This window comes from Microtus pennsylvanicus, chromosome 12, assembly GCF_037038515.1.
Source record: "Microtus pennsylvanicus isolate mMicPen1 chromosome 12, mMicPen1.hap1, whole genome shotgun sequence".
Classification (NCBI taxonomy): Eukaryota; Metazoa; Chordata; class Mammalia; order Rodentia; family Cricetidae; genus Microtus; species Microtus pennsylvanicus.
This window is the reverse complement of record NC_134590.1, coordinates 12,992,460-13,012,839: the sequence shown is the minus strand read 5'-3', so window position 1 is coordinate 13,012,839 and position 20,380 is coordinate 12,992,460. Positions and strand designations below refer to the sequence as shown.

The following is a 20,380-nucleotide window of genomic DNA, read 5'->3' as shown; positions in this document are numbered from 1 at the left end:
GCTAATATCCCTCACATCCAAATTCATATTTCTAAGTCCTAACCCCCTGTACCTCAGCTTATGAGCATCTTTGAAGACAGGGTTTTGAGAGAGGTGACTGAGGTTAGATGAGGTTATTATATAAGTGGGGACCCAATATTACTGGTGTCTTTATAGGAACAAAACACTAGGAAAGGAAGTACCCCGAGTGCATAGATGAAGCTGCTCCCAGAAGTCATAGGTTACTAAATGAAACCCCAGTGCCAAGGGTGGGCTACCTCCCTAGGAGTTGTTGGTCAAGGAGGCCTTTGAGGCTCTGAGGGCAACACAAACAATTGCCACTGCCCTTGGTTGCCCACCAGGACGTAATGATAATGGATGCTTTGGTCACAGGATGAAGAAATCAAGATGGAACTGAGCTGGAAGCTTGTTCCCCGGTAGCTAGCTCTGATGGTGCCAGAAGCTGCAGAGAAGACTTAGGAGGAAGAATTACCCTCAGCGAGAGGTCTTCCTCAGCTGTGGCCCCTGAATGCTATGCTATTGACCGGCAATAGTGGAAAGTCTGTTGTGGGAGTAACCAACCACTTCTGATTGGCGGTGAGGCCTGCCCCACAGGCGGGAATTCATATCTGGCACAGGAAAATCTGTCAAAAGCCCATGCTGGCAGGTCACGGGTCCTATTGCCAAAGCTACTGTTGGTTTTTAGCTCATGGGCATGATATGCTAGTCCAACTGGCCTCTAAAGAATTATGTCCGTGCCCAGAAAATAACGCTATCAGCTGTAGTCAGAGAAGCGTCTTGCAGTGCACAGAGGAAACTGCAGAGATTACTACTGTCCATGTGATGAGAATCAGTGACCTTTGGTTACTCAGGCATAAATAAGACATCCTCTAAGACACACAAAACATTATGAAAGAATTTTCAACCATCCTTTCTATCCAATACCTTGCTAAGTCAGTGAGCCGAGACCAGATTGATGGAATAGAAACATTAAAAAACCAGCTATGCGACACCCCCCATGGTCCAGTCGAAGACTGCTTGTTGAGACTTCTCCTTTGTTCCCACATCCCCCACTATTCCCCTCCCCAGGCAGGAACTTGGTCAGCTTTACCCACGAAGAAGGCAGCAGGTATTTAAGAGCTTTGGGATTTATTTATTTTTCTCTCCATGAGGTATTGGGAATTGAATTCAGCAAAGGATACTGGGTAAGCATTCTACCACTAAGCTATACAGATCTCCAGCCTTTAAGAAAAAAAAAGTCTTAATTATTATTGTTATCTTGGCACACTAAGCTACCCAGGCTAGCCTTGAGTCAGCCCAGACTGGCTTTAGTTTCTCCAGTCCCGTCTATCAGAAAGTATGCATACAACACCTTAAAACTACCAGGAAGTGAAGCTACTTAAAACTGACTCAGTACTTCTGAGAATGGAAGCCTGGGAATGATAATTACTCCGTCTTCCAGAGAACGTCAAAGACCTCTGGGTATTTAAAAAGTCACTCGGCTTTGAGAAGGATCACTTTTGCTTGTCCAAAACTTTCTAGAAAAAGGCTGGGCAGTAATTTTTCTCCTCCACAGACTGCCCGAGGAAAGCTGTACTGGAAGAAACCAGTATTTCCACTGAACTCCATGACCAAGCACATAAGCATCACTTAAGGAGGGTCAGCATAGGAAACACCTAATAATGGAAGTCATTAGGAACCAAGAAGGAGGAGGGAAACTCAGCAACCAAAAGTAGAAATGCGGCTCTTCGGTGTGTAACCAACTGGGTTAGCCAGGGCTTCACAAAGTGGAGTAAGTACCCTGGTCTCCAAAAACCAGTAGGTTTGTTTGTTCTTTTGCACTTCCTATGACCCCTAGAACAACGCACTTCCTGGAGAAATGTTGGTTCGATATAATACTAGAGAACTTTGAGGCTAGCTTCGGTTGACTTTGCTTTAGACACGGAGAGAGAAGGTGGGTGTGATCCTTTGACCGGGCACAGAAAGACCTTGGGGAAAGCAGATAAAGAGAGAACCCCAGCTGCAACCCAGCCAGCCACTAGCGGTGACCCTAGCAAGCAGCCTAAACTGTTTCTATCCCCACCGTGTGTATCCTCGGCTTGTTTAGTGAAGAAGTTAAATCTACCAAATGCTTGCTGTATCCTGAAGGTCAGAGGAACAAGTTCAAGTCCCAGGCTGCAAGATAAACTCCCTGTAAGGCTTAACTAGGTTAACTGCCCAGAGCCCAGTGTGGGCGGGGGCTGGAATGGCTGCTTCTGGGTAGGGGTCAGCTGACCTTGGCAATGCAACTCCAGGTTCACCCTCCTTTTCCAAGAACAGAGGAAGGGAGTCTGCTGAGATAGTTTGTGACTAGGAGGGCTTGTTGTGCAAGCGTGAGGACTGACTTCTAATCCCCACGTCCCACACGGGAGAAAACACACAGGCGTGGCTGCACGAGTCGCTCACCGCAGCACTGACAGTCTGATCCCAGGAGCTAGCCGGGTGAAATGGTGAGCTTCAGGCTCAGTGAGAGACCCCGTCCCGCGGAAACAAAGCAGAGAGTGAAGCGCGCGCGCACGCACACACACACACACACAGGCACACACGCACACACAGGCACATACGCACACACAGGCACATACGCACACACAGGCACATACGCACCACACAAAAAGTAAAAAGAAATTAATCTTATTTTTAAAAAAACCAAAAACAGGAAGGGCCTGCATCTGTGTGTGGTGGCCCACATCTGTAAGCCAACTGCGGGGTGGGTGAGACAGAAAGATTTTCACAAGTTTGAGGCTGGCCTGGGCTACAGAGTGAAACCCTATCTCAAAGCGGAAGGCAAAGCAAACACAAACAGTACAGGAATGTACCCCTTCTGCGTGTCAGGTCAACATAGGCAGTACAGCACATTGGTCAAGAGGGTTAAATGAAAAGAGGTGGAGAAGCCAGAAACACGGCTCAGTGGTTAAGCGCACTTGTTGCTCTTCCAAAGGACCCAGGTTCAGGTCCCAGCACCCACATGGAAGCTCACAATTGTCTGTAATTCCAGATCCCGGAACTCTTCTGGCTTTTGTGGGCAACAGCCCATATGCACACATGGTACATATATGTAGACAAACTATGCATAAACACAAACCTACAAAACAAATAAATCTGGGTTTGGGGATATAGCCCGATAGTAGCCTTTGCCTTGCCTTGCCTACACATCGAAGGCCTTAAGTTCAATTCCCAGCAAGGGATGAGGGTGGGTTGGAGTGGGGGTGGAAACACAAATCCGGCTTGGGTCAGGACGGGCTACTTTAAACCATTACTGTAAAGACTGCTGCAAAGGGCAAAAGCTAATAGTGATGCTTGCGGAACCTCAAGGGCTAGGCAAAGAGTTTGCTTTCCTAGGAGGAGTGGACAAGACTAGAGGACATGATGCTGGGGAAAGTGGGGTGCCTAGGAATGGGCCTCACCTGGGGGCCAGCTACGGTGTGTAGAGGATGAGAGGGAGAAAAGACCTGGGATCTCACTTATCTGTTAGTGAAGTTCATCTACAAATTACAAACCCTGGAGCTCCGCAAGTGAGAGCCGAACAGATGGGTAAGCAGCTGGGTTTATCTTGCTTGGTTTTATGGTGCTCAGGCAACCCAAGGTGCAAAGAAAAGCAGGGGGGAATTTCCATAAAGAAAGGGGGCAGAAGTCCATCCAGAAAGGGTGAAGCCAGCCTACTTGGGCATCCGTAAACACAACTCTCTGACCTATAGGATAAAAATAAACGTTTAGAAGCTTTGTCTCCTTAAACAAGGCAAATGATAACACTCACAGTTAACTATCGAAATGGTCCTTGTCAGAGTGATCCTTACTTGGGCCACAGTTAGTAGCAGACTCTGGTACACCCTAGTATTCTCCCCATGGTCAGTCTGACCCCACGGTATTTCTCTATCTTGGCTAGAACAGAGAAGAACCCATGCCATCCAAATACACTGTCCTGTCTCCTGTTACTGCATTCAAATCTAACCCCCTTTTCTGTACTGTTCATGCATCTTTCCTCTGGTTCACATGGCTGTGTGTTTGTCAAGGAGCCCTCTGAAAATCTTAGAAGAGACCCCTGGCCTTCTGTGTGTGTCTGTGTATGTATGAGACACACACACACACACACACACACACACACACACACACACACAGAGACCAAGGGGGATGAGAGAGCAGAGGGAAGTTGTAAAAAGCTGCCAGCATTTCTGAAACGGTTTCATCTTTATTTTTATCCTTTCCTGAGTTCAGCTCACAAGACAGTCACTACTGCCACCACTGCCAGCTGCGTACTACTGTGTCCCTGCCAGAGACTGGGGCTGTGTCAGGGGACGCATTGCTCCTGAGAGAGATAAGAATTTCCAGTTTCCCAATTTGTGTCAGAGCCAAGCACCAAAAAAAGAAATGAAAAGAAACTACAGTATGTAGATAAGGAGACGGTTGCACAGATGTTCCCAAGTCCAAAGTCAGAACAGTAAATCAAGCCTGGACAAGCCTGGGCTGCAGTGTGGCAAAGTCCATGTTTGCTTACCTCACAGTCTGGTGGAATGACCAGATTTAGCAAATGCAACTGAGTTTCATACAAACAATTTCTTAAGTGTAATTATGTCCCAGATATTACATGAGCTACAAAGAAATTAATTTAATCTTTTAAGTGTTTTTTTTAATTTTTAAAATTGTATTTATTGTGGTGTTTTGCCTACATGTATATCTGTTATATTATACATACATGCCTGGTACCTAACAAGGTCAGACAAGGACATTTGATTCAGTGAGACTGTAGTTACAGATAGCTGTGAGCCACCATGTGGATGCTAGGAATCAAACCCAGGTCCTCTAGAAGAGCAGGCAGAAAATGATTTAGTCTTAACAGAGGCATACAGAAGGACCTAGGGACAACATGTTGTGATATCTGTAATGTAAACTAGTCTGGGCATCTTGTTTTGTATCTAGCAATCCTACCCTAAAGGAAACCATAGCAACAACAGAGAAAACACAATACACTAGACTCTGAGTTTCCCAGGCAGTCACACTGAGTTCTTGAGGAAAGAAAGTATGGCAGTTTTTTGGGGGGGGGGTCATGCTGAGCTCCAACCACTGGATGTGAGGACCTAAGAGGAGAAGAAGCACAGAGCCCCATAGCTGCTCAGTCCCACTATGCTAAGGTATCCAGAGAGAGCAAGGGAACCTTGTGCCACAAGATGGGGGAGAAAGTTCACTGATCGAACCTCTAGTTTTGCATCAGATACACGAGACATTGGTGGTGCACTGCCAAGCACCTGCTCTGCAAAATCAGTATTGACAAATGAATACATAACAACCTCAAGTCCAGAGAATGTCGGATCCAAGGAGCCAGGATCACTGCCACAGCTGCCCTGAGCCGGTCTAAACATAAAGCCATACATGGGGACAGCTGCGGTCCGTCACCGAGGGCTCTGCTGTGGTAGTGACAGCTCCAGATAAGACCTTCAATCAGCTGAGTTGTCATAGTTAGAATGCATTAAAAACCCGCACAAGGTCCTAAACCAGTTTCACAAATGAGGTTGGCTAGCGCTTGTTAATTTTAGCCAGGTTGCATGGGATCAGTTTTTCAAAGCACAATACTGTACATCACTAAAAGAAATATTGGGGTGAATCCTTGTTATGTGGTGAATTAAGAACAAAAGCTAAACTAACAATGAGGGCAGAAATACTTTCCTATTCATCAGCCAAAAAGGTACAAAGGAAGAAGCCGTGTTCTTCAGACGAAACTCAGTTTAAGGACACAAATGTCACATAGAATTGGAAGCAGGATTCACTCTTGCCTAAGATAAATTGATCAGTTCACAGAAGTGTGTCTGGTCATATCAGATTTGGAAGAGACATCTGGTGCAGCAGATTAAACAACAGCAACAACGACCAAACTACAAATGTGCAGGGAGCAGCCGTGCAAGCGTCCAACCTCAACTCCCAAATGAGGCTGCCATTTGCTCTCACCTGAAATCAGAAAAATGGTACTTGGTTCTCCCCCTGCCCAGGACACCCTGCTGCCATAGAAAATCTGGGCAATAAAAAGTTTTCATTTGCAAAGTCTTTATAATGCAATTTCTATTTTAAAAAAAAAAGTAAGAGGAAGTCATCAGTCACAGTAGCCCGCACCTGTGCTCTCATCACGTGGGAGGCAGAGGCAGGAGGATCAGGAGTTCAAGACCAGCCTTGGCTACATAGCAAGGACCAAGAAGCTAGCTTCGTGGGTAAAGGTGCTTCGGTGATGGCTGAGCTCAATCCCGGGAACCCATAGACAAAGTTGGATGTCATCAGAACAGCAGTAGGAAGAAGTGCAGCTCCTGAAGAATTCTCCTCTGAGCTACACAATAGCAACATGGCACACGTGTGCCTCATGACACACGCATACTCATGCACACATAAGAAAAACAAAATGAGTGACAGAAAAGAAAACAACACCGTTATAATCCATGCTCCCACTATTAGCATTTCTTCTTTAAAATATTAGTAATGTCTTTGTTTTTGAAAAACCGTTTCTATTTTATGGATATGCATGTTTGTCTGCATGTATACATAAGCACCACGAGAGTGACTGGAGCCTGCAGAGCCAGAAGAAAGCATCGGATCCCCTGGAACTTGAGTTACAGGTGGCTGTGAGACGCCATGTGGGTGCTGGGAACAGAACCCAGGTCCTGGAAGAGCAGCCATTACTCCTGACTGCTGAGGCATCTCTCTAGTCCCTCCTTCTGATATTTTAAAATCTATACATATGTATGTGCATTTTGAAAAAAAAACATGATAAACTATCCTCATTTAGTTTTAGACGCTGTATTTGTGTACTTATCTGTTATATAGATAATCACCAATCAGCTCACCTAGTCATTTGCTTTGGGACATGTACTCATTTCTGACCTGCAAAGAATGTTCTAGAATATCTTCATCTAAGCTATGGATGAATTAGTTTTTAATTAAGTATTACTGTGTGTGTTTGTGCGTGGTTGGGAGGGAGGCTGCATGTGTTACCATAAGCACCTGAAGGTCAGAAGACAACTTTGTGAAGTCATTTTTCTCCCTAGTCACCCTTCTACGGCTTCCAGAAGCAAACTCATGCAGGCTTGTGAGGCAAGTGTCTTTACCCATGAAGCCACTTCCCCAATCCTATTAATTTCTTCAAATCAGCTGCCACCTTTGGAATTATTTGATCAAGGTTTTTATGAAGTCACGTTGTCAGAAACTTCCAGAAGCATCATTATGGACCATATCCCTCCAATACCAGCCTAAAGATGTTTGTAGTTTTAACAGTGGGAAGTAACATCTTAAATTACAAGAAAAGTATACTTTTTTTGTTTTGTTTTACAAAGTTGCCAATGAAGTCAGCAGACTTGGCAAACAGTATAACTTGGAGTCCACGGAAAGCTGGAAAGCTTGTCAGAGGGAGAAGAACGGTGACCTGTCCTGAACTTGGGGGCAAAGAGTCCTGACCAGCCACGACTGACTTACGTAGTTCAGATGTAGCTGACTAGCTTCTCTACCTAGCACAGTGAGGCAGTCTTGCAGTGACCTTTGGGAAAGAAATGGCAGGAGAGTTGTTGAACCAGCTGTCCCAGGGCAAGCCACTTCCAAAGGGTAAAAATAAGCCCTTGGGGAATTGCGTCAGATTTGACAGGAATCAGAAATACTTTTAAGGAAACCAGCAGGGCTCAAGAGCACTATGGGCGACTCTGCAAAGTCAAGAGAAGGCTTCTTAATAATTAAACACAACTCAAGCATCCATACTGCCAATCACCCACATTTAAGGCAGCCAACTCTGAGAACCTGAAGGCTGAAGAGAGTGTGTGTGTGTGTGGCTTTTCTCGGATTCCAGATCAGTAAAACTCGCCAAATACCAAGACATCAGTCGGTTTTGTTTTGAAAGATTGTTCCCTTAAGTTAAACAAATCTAAGACACACACCTGTAATTTAAATAATTTTTACTACTTCCACCTAGTCTCTTTGGCACCGTGAGACAAAAATTCTGCCGTTAATGTTTTCCCCTTGATTCCTGACTTTGAATCGGAAACACATTCCCCATCACCATTTTTGCATAATCATTTGACTCATTCTGGTGAGACTGTAACTGTCACAATGTCAGCTAATGGAAGCTGACAGCTCCGTTTCAAATCCTAGCTCACTGGCAACTGTGGCCCTGTCTCTAAATGACACCGGGGGCCTTATGGTAGGCTAGCTACATTGAAGCAAACTCCTGCTAGGAAACACTCACTGCAGTGTTCCCTGAGGGTCCAGGGTGATCAACAATGTAGCCAGGGTGGAGAACAGTAAGGGTAGCAGCCAGAAGGAAACAAAGGAGTAAGTGAGGGTTTCAACCTAGAAATCTGGAAGAGGCGTGAGTATTCTGACTATGGTATCCACTGGACCTCACTGTCAAAGCTGGGGACATATATGTGTGTAGGGAGGGTGGGCAGTGAACCAGAAAGCGCCAGAGAAAAACGATTTTCCGCTGGAACTAAATAAGAAACACAGCCCTGGAAACAATGCGCATGCTCTGCCTGTAACCCGTGCAGCCTACCTCATTCTTTCAAACCTGTTTGGTTATGATTGCATCTCATGTAGGAGCCGTGTGATGTGATCCTCGCTTGTTTATTTATTTCTCTCTCCCACTCCCGGTAATTATCAGCCGTGCAGTGTCCCTTTCAATGGGGCTTTCAGGGTGGAGGGTAGAGGAGGAATGTCAAAACACAAATTTCAATCAGATAAGAAGAGTAAGTTCAAGAGACCTATTGTCCAACAGAGGGACTGTAGTTAATGCCAACACACTGTAGGTGTGCTCTACCTGAAAACAGCTGAGTCGGCTTTTAAACTGTTCTAGTCTGTTTCCCACAGATAAGTCCATAGGTGACATATGTGATAAATAGCTTTATTTACCCATTATGCTGTATACTTATCATTTATATATAATTATATATTAAAAAATCAACATCATTGTATACCATAAATAAATAAATATAATTTGAATTGTCAATTTTAAAAAATGCGTCTTAAAAACCAGGACATGTGGTGGCGGATGACATTACTGATAACATTAGCATTCATTGTCTCTGGAAAAGTTTAAAACTCAGTGCAGAACGGTCAGTGGGGGAGGGTAGCGAGAGAAGCAGGCTGTGTCTGCAGCTGTCAAACCGGAAACAGTATTCACTTCCACACAGAAACAAGCCTTTGCCCACATAAGTCTCCAAAAGCTATCTTCCAGTTGTTTTGTCTTTGGTAGGGAGGATGAGGTGCAGAGAGAGGTCTCTCTAAGAAAGACAAGCGAGCAAGCCTAATGACAAGGGACATTTGCTGGACGTTGGGCGCCAAGAGAGGTGTGGGAACAGCAGGTGTCATGAGCTGAATCCTTTGTCTCTTCAAAATCTCTGTGTTGAAATCCTCAGCCCCAAGGTGACAGCTTCAGAGGTGAGGCCTTGAAGCGACTGTCACAAGGGCTGAGCCCTCATGAATAGATCAAGGCTTGTGGTGATTAATCACCACTATCAGCTTGACTGGACTGAAGTCAGTAGGAAATGCACTGCTGGGGGTGTCTGAGAGGTCAGGTCCAGAGTGAAGTTGAAACAAGAAGGAAAGGCCCACACTGAACGTGGGTGGCAGCATCCTAGAGGCTGGAGTTCCAGGTTAGATAAAAAGGAGAATGCGAGACTTGTGGTAGCGTCCGTCTCTCTTGACTTCGTGATTGTCGCTGCAGTGTGACCAGTCATCACACGCCAGCTGCAGCTCAGAGCGGTTCTTGATACCTCGCTCTCCCTGCCCGAGAGACTGCACCCTCAAACTACAACCCCCAAATAAGCCCTTGCATCCATGTGATTCTTTATACCAGGCACTAAATCTGTTGTGTGTTGACTCTCCCAACCTTCAGAACTGTGAGAAATATATTTCTATTGTTCAGAAGCCACCGGTCTATAGTGGTGTAAGAAACAGTGGGCTAAGATAGTGGGGTTGGACGCTGGTCTATAGTGGTGTAAGAAACAGTGGGCTAAGATAGCGGGGTTGGCCGCTGGTCTATAGTGGTGTAAGTAACAGTGGGCTAAGATAGCGGGGTTGGCCGCTGGTCTATAGTGGTGTAAGTAACAGTGGGCTAAGATAGCGGGATTGGACGCTGGTCTATAGTGATGTAAGAAACAGTGGGCTAAGATAGTGGGGTTGGTCGCTGGTCTATAGCGATGTAAGAAACAGTGGGCTAAGATAGCGGAGTTGGACGCTGGTCTATAGTGGTGTAACAGTGGGCTAAGATAGCGGGGTTGGACGCTGGTCTATAGCGATGTAAGAAACAGTGGGCTAAGATAGCAGGGTTGGACGCTGGTCTATAGCGATGTAAGAAACAGTGGGCTAAGATAGCGGGGTTGGACGCTGGTCTATAGTGGTGTAAGTAACAGTGGGCTAAGATAGCGGGGTTGGCCGCTGGTCTATAGTGATGTAAGAAACAGTGGGCTAAGATAGCGGGGTTGGACGCTGGTCTATAGTGGTGTAAGAAACAGTGGGCTAAGATAGCGGGGTTGGACGCTGGTCTATAGCGATGTAAGAAACAGTGGGCTAAGATAGCGGGGTTGGACGCTGGTCTATAGTGATGTAAGAAACAGTGGGCTAAGATAGCGGGGTTGGACGCTGGTCTGCCACCACGCGGGGCTTGGTGAGGCTCACACTGCAGAGCTCTGGCATGTGCCAGAAGAAGACAGAAACCCGAATCACTAGATTAAGTTTCCAAATTTTACTTTGTTTGTTTACTGTGTGTGTATGACGAGGCAGGGAGCGCATGTTAGGATGTGCATGTGGAGGTCAAAGGGCAACTTTGTGGCGTTGGCTCTCGCCTCCCACCTTTCTGGGGTTAAATTCAGGTCATCATGCTTGAACAACAAACACCTCTACCCTCTGAGCCACCTCTCCTGCCCAAATTTCCAGATTTTTAAAGGGATAAACCATTCAGGGGTAAACATGTGACCACTGTCCTACAGGGTGGGATCAAATGTAAAGTCACACAACAACAAGCAAACTACATCCTTCCAAAGACAGAATTTTTATCTAACCTTCCATCCACGCAAGAGCTTTATTAAGCATCTTCTCCATTCCTTCATGTCTTCTTTTCCCTCCCTTCCCTTTTCTTTTCCTTCTCCTCTTCCTTCTTTCTGTGGTGCTAGGGATTATATCCAGGGCCTCATGAATGCCCCCACTGAGCTACACCCAAGCCCTTGATCATCTTGTTCTGTACAACTCAGGGAATTTGGCAACAGAAAATGATACAAAACTAAATAACTAAATATGTCAGGACCCTTACCTTCAAAAAACTTTCAAGCTAGTTTTGAATACTAAATTGGGTGCTAAAGACTGAAATCCCTATGGGTCTGATGTCAGAGAAAAGCTTTGTGACTTACGTATGGAGAGACCAGTGTTCTCAGCCAGCTTTATCAGGACACAATGAAAGACAAGAGATTCCCAGAACCAGAATCATTAATGGCTTTTGTTTGTTTGCTTTGGCTCTTTTTTCTTTTGAGAATAGTAACCAAATAGGTCATGCAGAAATACAATTGTAGGTATGTATAATTGTTATAATTATATATTATACATGTTATAATAACAGCAAAGATATATGTTATATATGTTGTTATTATGACATGCATAACATAATTACTATATTAATAATATATAAATAATATAATAACATGTATTATATATTTTTAAACATCCCTAAAAAAACTATTAATTTCATTGAAACTGGATGAACACGGCCTGTGGACCCCTAGATGTCCCTGAGACCCCCCTCAGACACTCTGCAAGTCAAAAGTAATTTTTAGTAACAGTAGCTATATGTCATCTCCTCCCCTCCCCTCCCTGGCTTTGTGAGTATGAAGTAGAGTTTTCCAGAGGGTACCCGACCCACGAAGACATCCTTGCTTTGGTAGAGGAGGTACAATTGCTGGTGTATTCTTGCATTTTTAGAGTTTCTCAAATCTTTTATATATATTGTGCATGTGCGCGCGCACACACGCATGGGTATGGGCGACTATATGCCATAGTATGTGTGTGGTCGGAGGACAACCTTAGTGTTGGTCCTTGCCTTCTACCTACTTTGAGACTGAGTCTTTGGTTGTTTGTTGGCAATGCTGCGTGTGCCAGACGATCTGGCTTTCGAGTCTCCGTGGACTCTCAGGTCCCTACCACTCATCTCGCTGTAGGAGCATTGGGATTACAGAGGTACACTACCATGCCTACCTTTTATGAGTTCTGGGGATTTGAACTCTGGTCACCCTGCATAGCAAGCACCTTATCCACTGAGCCATCTCACCGTCTTTGCTTTTAATTCTACTGTTATAAGAATCAGTACGTATGAACCACAGAAGCAAAAGTACAAAAGTTCTCTGGAGTCTTTAGTAATTTTAAGAGTGTAAAGAGGCCAGAAGTTTGCATTGGAAGCAATTTTATAAGGGCAGGGACCTTGTTTACTGTTCCTGTGCGGAGCTTGCTTATTGTATTCCACACAGCTCATGGCACTCTGCCTCCCAAACGGTTCCCATTCCATCAGCTCCTGCTAAACAAGCAACAAAAGTGCACACCGAAAGCACTTTCGAAAAGAGAAAGCAAACTGCTGGGCGTGGCCAGCACTCGAGATAAGGAAGCAGGAGGCTGGGGGGAGTTTGAGGTCCTCAACTACACAGGGAGGTCAAAAAATAAGAGAGTAAGAGAGAGTTAGAACCAAGGTCAGTGTTTGTTTTCCTTTGATGGCTTCTGACCGGTTACTAGCTTTGATTAAAAACAGCCCCTTTCTTAGCACTGTGTGTGTGTGTGTGTGTGTGTGTGTGTGTGTGTGTGTGTGTGTGTGTAATGCATTGATGATATGGATCATAAGTGTCTCCTCGCTTGGCCGACATCCCATGTTTTCATCAATGAACTTATTCCCACCTGCTGACTCTTCTTCGTGAAGCAAGAGAGTATCTGGCCGGCCAGATGGCCTCTGACAGAATGAATTGTCAAGCAAAGCGACTCCCACAGCTAAGAACCTCCCTACACCTGTTTCTTTTCCTGCAAATGTTCCAGATAATGGCAGTGTTAGTAATAATGTCCTCAGCCAGAAACCCCATCTCCAGGAACGAAAACGAGCTAAAAACCTTGGCTCTCCACATTTCTTTAACCTGGTACTGTTTCTAATGAGCCTGACTCAGCAGATCTGGGCAAGGTCTGGCTTCCTCTACATCTCCGGAAGAGACACTGTATCCCCTAGAGTCTAAGAACAACACAGACAACTGTTGTTTCCTGGTAATTACCAGTTCACTTGTAGTCAGCACAGATTGAGGAGATTGATGGAAGCATCCTGAGTGTGCTATGGCAAGATGGTGTAAGGGAGAGAAGAGAACGCTACCTTGTAGTCAAAATCACTGCCTGTTTATAGCTCTGAGCCCTCCTCGGGTACATAGCCAATTCCATCACTGTTATGAACTTGCAAAAAAGAAACTGAGAAATGAGCATGCCCCTAGGAGGTTCATCAGCTGGAAAGCCACACCGAGGTGGGGGAAGCCCCAGGTCAGTGAGCGGCCAGGGCAGAATGAGTAAGCAAAGGAGGCCGGATTCCTGCTGACCTTCCAGTTTCTATTACACTCTCAGGGGCCTCGCAGGCCTGTTTCTAACCCCTTGTAGCTTTACAGAAAGAAAAAAAAAAGTCCTCTTGCTTTTTAAAGAGTGTAGTCCTCCCCGCATGCCAAGACGCAGCAGACAGTAGAATTATGGGAAAACAGTGTAGCACGGGGGGTCAAGGGGGAGGTAGCATAGCAGTCCTTATCCAATCCATAGTGTTTTAGAGGAAGAGGTTGTTAATCCTTACACCAGAGCAGTAAGTCCACACAAACCAGGCCGGGGAATTTCAGGAAAATGGAATGCGGTCATCCTTAGGGTGGGGAAACAGTCACCGTCAGAAGTCCAAGCTGGCACTCCTACCTCTCCCCTGAGCTTTAGATAAGCCACTTAGCTTCCCAAAGGAAAATAACAAATAAAAAGTGATCTCAAAAGTTTGTTTCTCTTTGAAACAAAAACCTTAGACTAAGAGTCTAAGTCTTCTCAACTTTCGACAGCAGCTCTGCCTTATTTTCTGTTGTATTTGTAGCCCTTAGCACTAAGTCGTGAACAAACCCCTCCTCCTTCCTGGTCTCGGGGATTGAATCTAGGACCTTTACTGAGCCAATCAGGCATTCTACCACCAAGCCATAGCCCCAGCTCCATGTTCTTTGAATGCAGGTAACTAGGGGAGTGAGGTCAGTATGCAAGAAAAAGTCCTGGATACGAGCTGTAAAGCAAAGGATAATGAACCTATAGTCCACAATCCTAGGGAAGCTAAGTAACAAGGTGAACCCTAAGAGAAACATACATAGATTCCCCTGGGAAGGGGAAATAGACAAGATCTTCTGACAAAATTGGGAGCATGGGGTCAGGGGATGGGGAGAAGGAGAATGGAAGAGGAGGAGGAGGGGAGGAGGAAGGGAAAAGGAGAGGGGGAGGAGAACTTGAGGAAATGGGATAGTCGAGATGGGGGGGGGGAGGACAGAGATGAGAGCAAGGAAAGAGATATCTCAATTGAGGGAGCCATTATGGGGCTAGCAAGAAACCAGGCACTAGAGAAATTTTCAGGAATCCACAAGCATGACCCCAGCTAAGACCCTAAGCAAAATTGAAGAGGGTGCCTGAGCTGGCCTTGCCCTATAGTCAGACCGATGACTATCTTAAATGTCACCATAGAATCTTCATACAGCAACTGATGGAAGCAGAGGCAGAGACCCACATCTCGGAGCACTGGTTTTGTTGATGTCTTAGCATCCCAAGAAGTGGGGAGAGGGGGGAAGCTGAAGGGGACCAAGGTGCTTTGGGCCCCTGTCCCGCCAATGAGAACCAGTGACTACAGGGTTTCCCAGGATAAGGCAGACGTTAGTGGGGCGGTGCAATCACCCTGACTGTTCCGGGCCTCTGCAATCCTTTGGTTGAAGGAACTCTGTTGTTCTAGTCACTTCTCTCTTGCTGTGACAGGACACTGTCCAAAAGGAATGGATTTGTTTGGTTTATATTCCACATCACAGTATCACAGTCCGTCACTGAGGGAAGTTCGGAACAGAACTCAAGACAGGAGCCTGGAGCAGAAACTGAGGCAGAGAGCCCAGGGAAACCCTGCTTACTGGTGTGCTGAGGTGGTGTGGCCCCCAGAGACTCACGTGTTTGAGTGCTTGGCCATAGGGAGTGGCACTATCAGGAGGTGTGGCCTTGTCGGAGGAAGTGTGTCATTGTGGAAGTGGGCTCCAAGGTCTCAGATGTGCTCAAGTCACACACACCGAGTGGGACTGTCTCTCCCTGCTGCCAGGGAATCAAGACGTAGGACTCTCAGCTCCTTCTCCAGCACCATGTCTGCCTGCATGCTGCCATGTCCCGCCATGACAATAATGGAGTAAACCTCTGAAACTGTAGGCCAGCCCCGATTAAATGTTTTCCTTGATAAGAGTTGTTATGGTCATGGTGTCTCTTCACAGCAAGAAACCCTAAGACACAGGCCATCCAGGGCTATATAGTGAGACCTTGTCTCTCTCTCTCTCTTTCTCTCTCTCTCTCTCTCTCACACACACACAGACATACAAACATACACCCACACTCACACATACCCATACACACACATACCCATACACACAATATACACACATACACACACATACACCCATACACACACACACCCATACACACAGACACACACGTACACAGACATACCCATACACACACATACACACACATACACCCATACACACACACACCCATACACACAGACACACACATACACAGACATACCCATACACACACACACCCATACACACAGACACACACATACACAGACATACCCATACACACACATACACACACATACATCCATACACACACACCCATACACACAGACACACACATACACACACATACCCATACACACACATACACACAGACACACACAATATATACACACACATACCCCCCTCCACATACACACACATGCCAAGATCTATCATGAAGTTCCAGATAAAACACAGGCCTACTTTCTAGGACTCGCTGTCCCTTCCATCCCCTCCATCTCCCAGGAAAGCCCCGGGACGGACCACTGAGAAGGTGGTCCTACTAATTCTTCAAGGCTGGCTTTGGATAAATTGATTACTTCCAACCAACACTTGTGTCAGAATTTTGCTCATGCCCAGCAGCGGCCAACTGGGATATTTAGTTCCAATACCACTCCAACCATGCTATTTACCAGTCAAAATAAAAGTCTCACTTCATTCTGCTATGTCAACCTAGAACTAAAGGACAATGATCGTTCAAGATAAATTATTTTCTTTCTTTTTGTTTTTGTGTGTCCATATGGGTGTATGTGGCTATGTGCGTGGCTGCATGTGCGCAATGTGTCCACATGCATGTGGGTGACAGAGGTCAATGCTGACTGTCTTCTTCAACTGAGTTTATCTGTTTGTTTGCTTATTTGCTTGAGACAGGGTCTCTCACTGAATCTAGAACTCACCGACTGCCCAGGCTTGCTGGCCGGAAGTCCCAGAGATCCTTCTGTCTCTCAGCCTTCATAGTGCTGGGGTTACAGATGCATGCTACCCCATCCAGCCTTTTATGTGGGTGCAAGGGATCTGTGCTTCCGCAGCAAGCACTTATTTTACTAAGGCATCGCCACGTCTTTGAGGTCAATGTGTATAAGAAATATCTCACTAAACTTCCCAGAACTGGCCAAACCGATACTTTTGAATTTCGACCTTTTCCCCATTTCTCTTTTTCATGTTATCCAAGTTGGGGCATGAATATCTTCAAAGGAAAACAGTAGACTTGGAGAACCCAAGTGGATTATATTATAACTACAATAAAGTCAACTCACGAATGAACCGCCCATAGAAATACTAATGGAAATAATGATGGCTACCGCATATCCATTACCCAGGCCTTGAGCAATGTCTAAGTGCTCTTTGCTTAGCCTACAAGACCCAGGTTTTATGGGGCCTGAAGCTTCTGCAATTCAAAGTGTCCTTCCTAGGAAGAAAAAAAATGGACACAAAAATAAACACAGGGCCTCGGAAGAACCTGTAGAAGCAAAGGACCCAGAGTGTATACTGCATGAGCTTCATGGAGATACAATTGGGTGCCCAGGATGGTTTAGAGAATAAGCGACTTGCCCAACGTTAAAGCTGGAGAGCTGGAGAGGATCTGAATACCAGGTGTCCGTTTCCTAATCTCGAACACAATCGCTATCATTTCATTAAACGCCGACTATGGGGGGAGGCGTACTTTTTTCTTGGAAATTCTTATAATCTTTCTAAATACCTTGGTCATTATTATCAGTGCCTACAGACCAGGAAACATGAATAAAAAATATTACAGGGTGGAGCGGAAGCTAGACGGAAGAATGTTTGTCTAACGGGCAAGAAACCCTGGTTTGATCATAGCATTGCATAAACCAGGTCACCCCAGCACCTGTCACCCCAGCACTCAGAACAGGAAGGCAGGAGGATCAGGAGTTCAAGTTCATTCTCAGCACTACAGAATGAGGTCAGCCTGGGCTACATGAGACCCATCCTCCCTTCAAAAGGAAAAAACGAACGGACTCAGGTGTGGTGATGCATGCTTATGATCCCAGCACCTGGGAGTCTGAAACAAGACAAGAACTGTGTGCCCAAGGACCAGCCTGGGCTGCATAGCAAGAAGCTATCTCAAAAGGAAAAACTGCCAGAAAGATTCAACAGTAGTCCCTGGTTACTCAAGTGGTGCAGGTAGCACAAACATCCGTGCCCCGCGCGTCTCATCTGCAGAGTCCTTCCTTTGATCCTCCATTTGGTGCGACCTCCAGGTTACCCGGGCAAGGGCACGCTGGTAACCTCGAGCTGACATAAGACATCCCCATCCATCTGCCGAAACTAACCCGTTTCCTTCCTGTCACACCACGTGGTGCGCCACTCTGCAGCTGGTCCTGCCGGTCTCTAAATCTCCTGTACTGTAAGTTATTGGTCAGGTCGCTTCCCAGGAAGAAAACCACTTGTGGCTGACAAAAACTCAGGACCTGTGATGCTGCCTCCCACCTACCCCTCTGGGAAGAAACTGAGTTCCAAAGAATCGGAGCGGTCCCTGCTGAGGTGCTGGAGAACCAGTATCCTACCAGATCTGCCCCCCCCAAAAAAAATTAAAAAGAAAATATCCTGACTGTTGTATCCTTTAGCTCAAGCCACCAAAGCAAGAGTCTAAGACTAGCCATGAATTTGGATGTAGGGCATAGAGAAAGGGTTTGTTTCTGTCCTTGAACACACACGCTCGGGGAAACAACAGTCTTTGAGAAGCTTACACAGTAGGCCTGGTCTTCTCTTGGCAATGCCGTCCATCTCATTCAGACTGGAAGGGAATTTGTCTTGATACTTTTAAAAAAAAAGTTTTTAATTGCCAGATTCCAAGCGACTGGTTACTGCTGGAAATCTCTGTTTAGGGATTTTATCTACTGCCATTTGGAATAAGGCAGCTAATCTTAACCTGGAGTATTCTGGTTCCCAGCAGAGCGGGTCTAAGCTTTTCGGCCTGGGTGACAGCAATACGGATGAGCGGAACGTGTGCACAGGTACGATGCTAATGAGAAAGGCTACTCCTGGGACTTATTTCCTATCTACTTATTTTTAAAGGAGAGAGTGATCCTAGTAACTCTCTCCTGTTCCTCTTTCCACCGTGCTTGGTGGATGTGGAGAAAGAAATGACGCGGGTAGTCCCAGGACAGAGAAGTCTTCCACATGACCAGCCATGCAGCCTCCAATCATCCACTCTGAGAGACAGGTCCAGATCCTTTAAGGTGGCTAAAAGCATTTCCCCACCCCACCCCCGCCCAGCGTCCCTCCGAACGTCTGAGAAGAGCAAGGTTGAAACAGAGATAAGGCGACAAGGCTGTCTGCGAGACACGAAGCCGCTAAGCACTGACTGCGATGGATAAAATGTCACCAACTCCAAAAGCCTGGCCTGTTTGTCAACTGCCTTGCCCTACCCTGCCCAGGAAATCAAGAACACAATAGACCTCTTACCCGTTTCTCATCCTCAGCCCCACTCCGCTTCAAAGGCAGGGCGGGCAGCCAACAAAACCTACCTCTGCTGCGGTGCTTTTATGCATTCCTGTTTCTTTGTGGAGTGGGAGGAAAACAAGACTCAACATAGACTGGGTGCGTAGAGAGGTGGGTTGAAACGCTAATGATAGAATGTGAACACAAGGCTTTCTTAAAAGTCAAGATCTGTAGACCTCCGGGTTATTTAAAGAGAACAGTAACCTCAAGCCTCCCTACCCTGCCAAGGCCGGGACACAGGGGACAAACAAGGGTTGTGTTCTGCAGGGTCGGGGCCAGTGCGACTCTCCCCACACAGAGTCGCAGTGGGAGGATGGCTTGGAAAGACACGCGTGCGCGAACACACACACACACACACACACACACACACACACACACACACACGCCTAGCCTGCCTTACCTTCTCGATCGTCTGGTCCACCGCCTTCTGGAAGACTCGAGCCACCAGCAGTGTGACACTGGTCACTAGAAACAGCAGGGACAGTGTCCCCGCCGTGTAGAAGCAGCATCTGCCCATACTGCGCGCGGCTCACGGACCGGGGCCAGCGACCCAATTGCGAGCGGGAAAGAGCCGCCGCCGAGGCCGCGCAGCAGCCGCCCGAAGCTCCCCGGGGCCCTGCAGCTCCCGCGCCCTCCCGGTGCCGGTTCAGCCGCTGCCCGCGCGGTGCGCACAGCTCTGGAGTCCGCGCGGGGCGAGTGCGGAGCGAGCACGGCCCTCGGAGCACAGAGCCGGCGCAATCGCGGGTCCCAGAGACGCCTGGGTTTCGCTTTCTTGGGCTGAAGCAGCCGGGGAGGTGCAGGGAGCGCGCGGAGTGGTGACGCGGGCCGGTGGAGCTCGCCAGCAACCCGCGCCGCGGTGGTGGCGGCGGCCGGCGACTGCGCCGGGAAAGCGGGCGGGGCAGGGCGGAGGCTACCAGTCATGTGCCCTGCAGCGGCTCCAGTGATTCGGCGGGCGCCGCGCCTGCATCCTCTCCCTGCAGGCTGCAGGGCCATCCCGGGAACTGAATCGCCCTTCCCGATTCGCTCATTCGCTTTCTTTATGGGGGAGCCTGGGGAGGGAGATCCGTGCTGAGGGCCTACTGTGGGCCAAACATGGAGTAATCGGGTTGGACGTGTCGTTCCCTTGCTCCAGTGGAGCTCCGGGGTTCGTTGGAAGATTTTAGCGTGGTGTAACGAGTGCTTTTGCAAGACCCATGCTGATCTGTACCAGCAGCAACATTTGCCCTCATTGAGTCTAACTGAGTCTCCAGGAATTAGAGTGTCCCCAAGAAAGAGAGAAG

The 20,380-nt window shown here is 46.9% G+C and overlaps 1 protein-coding gene across 1 annotated transcript in view; it reads right to left on the bottom strand.

The window, feature by feature from the left end:
- Scarb2 (scavenger receptor class B member 2) overlaps positions 1-19,978 on the bottom strand; it is a 54,079-nt gene extending 34,101 nt beyond the window's left edge. Inside the window, exon 1 of the mRNA XM_075944486.1 lies at positions 19,501-19,978. Coding sequence (XP_075800601.1) covers positions 19,501-19,617 — 117 coding nt within the window. The 5' untranslated portion in view covers positions 19,618-19,978. The remainder of the gene's footprint in view (positions 1-19,500) is intronic.
- Between the last annotated feature and the right edge of the window lie 402 nt (positions 19,979-20,380).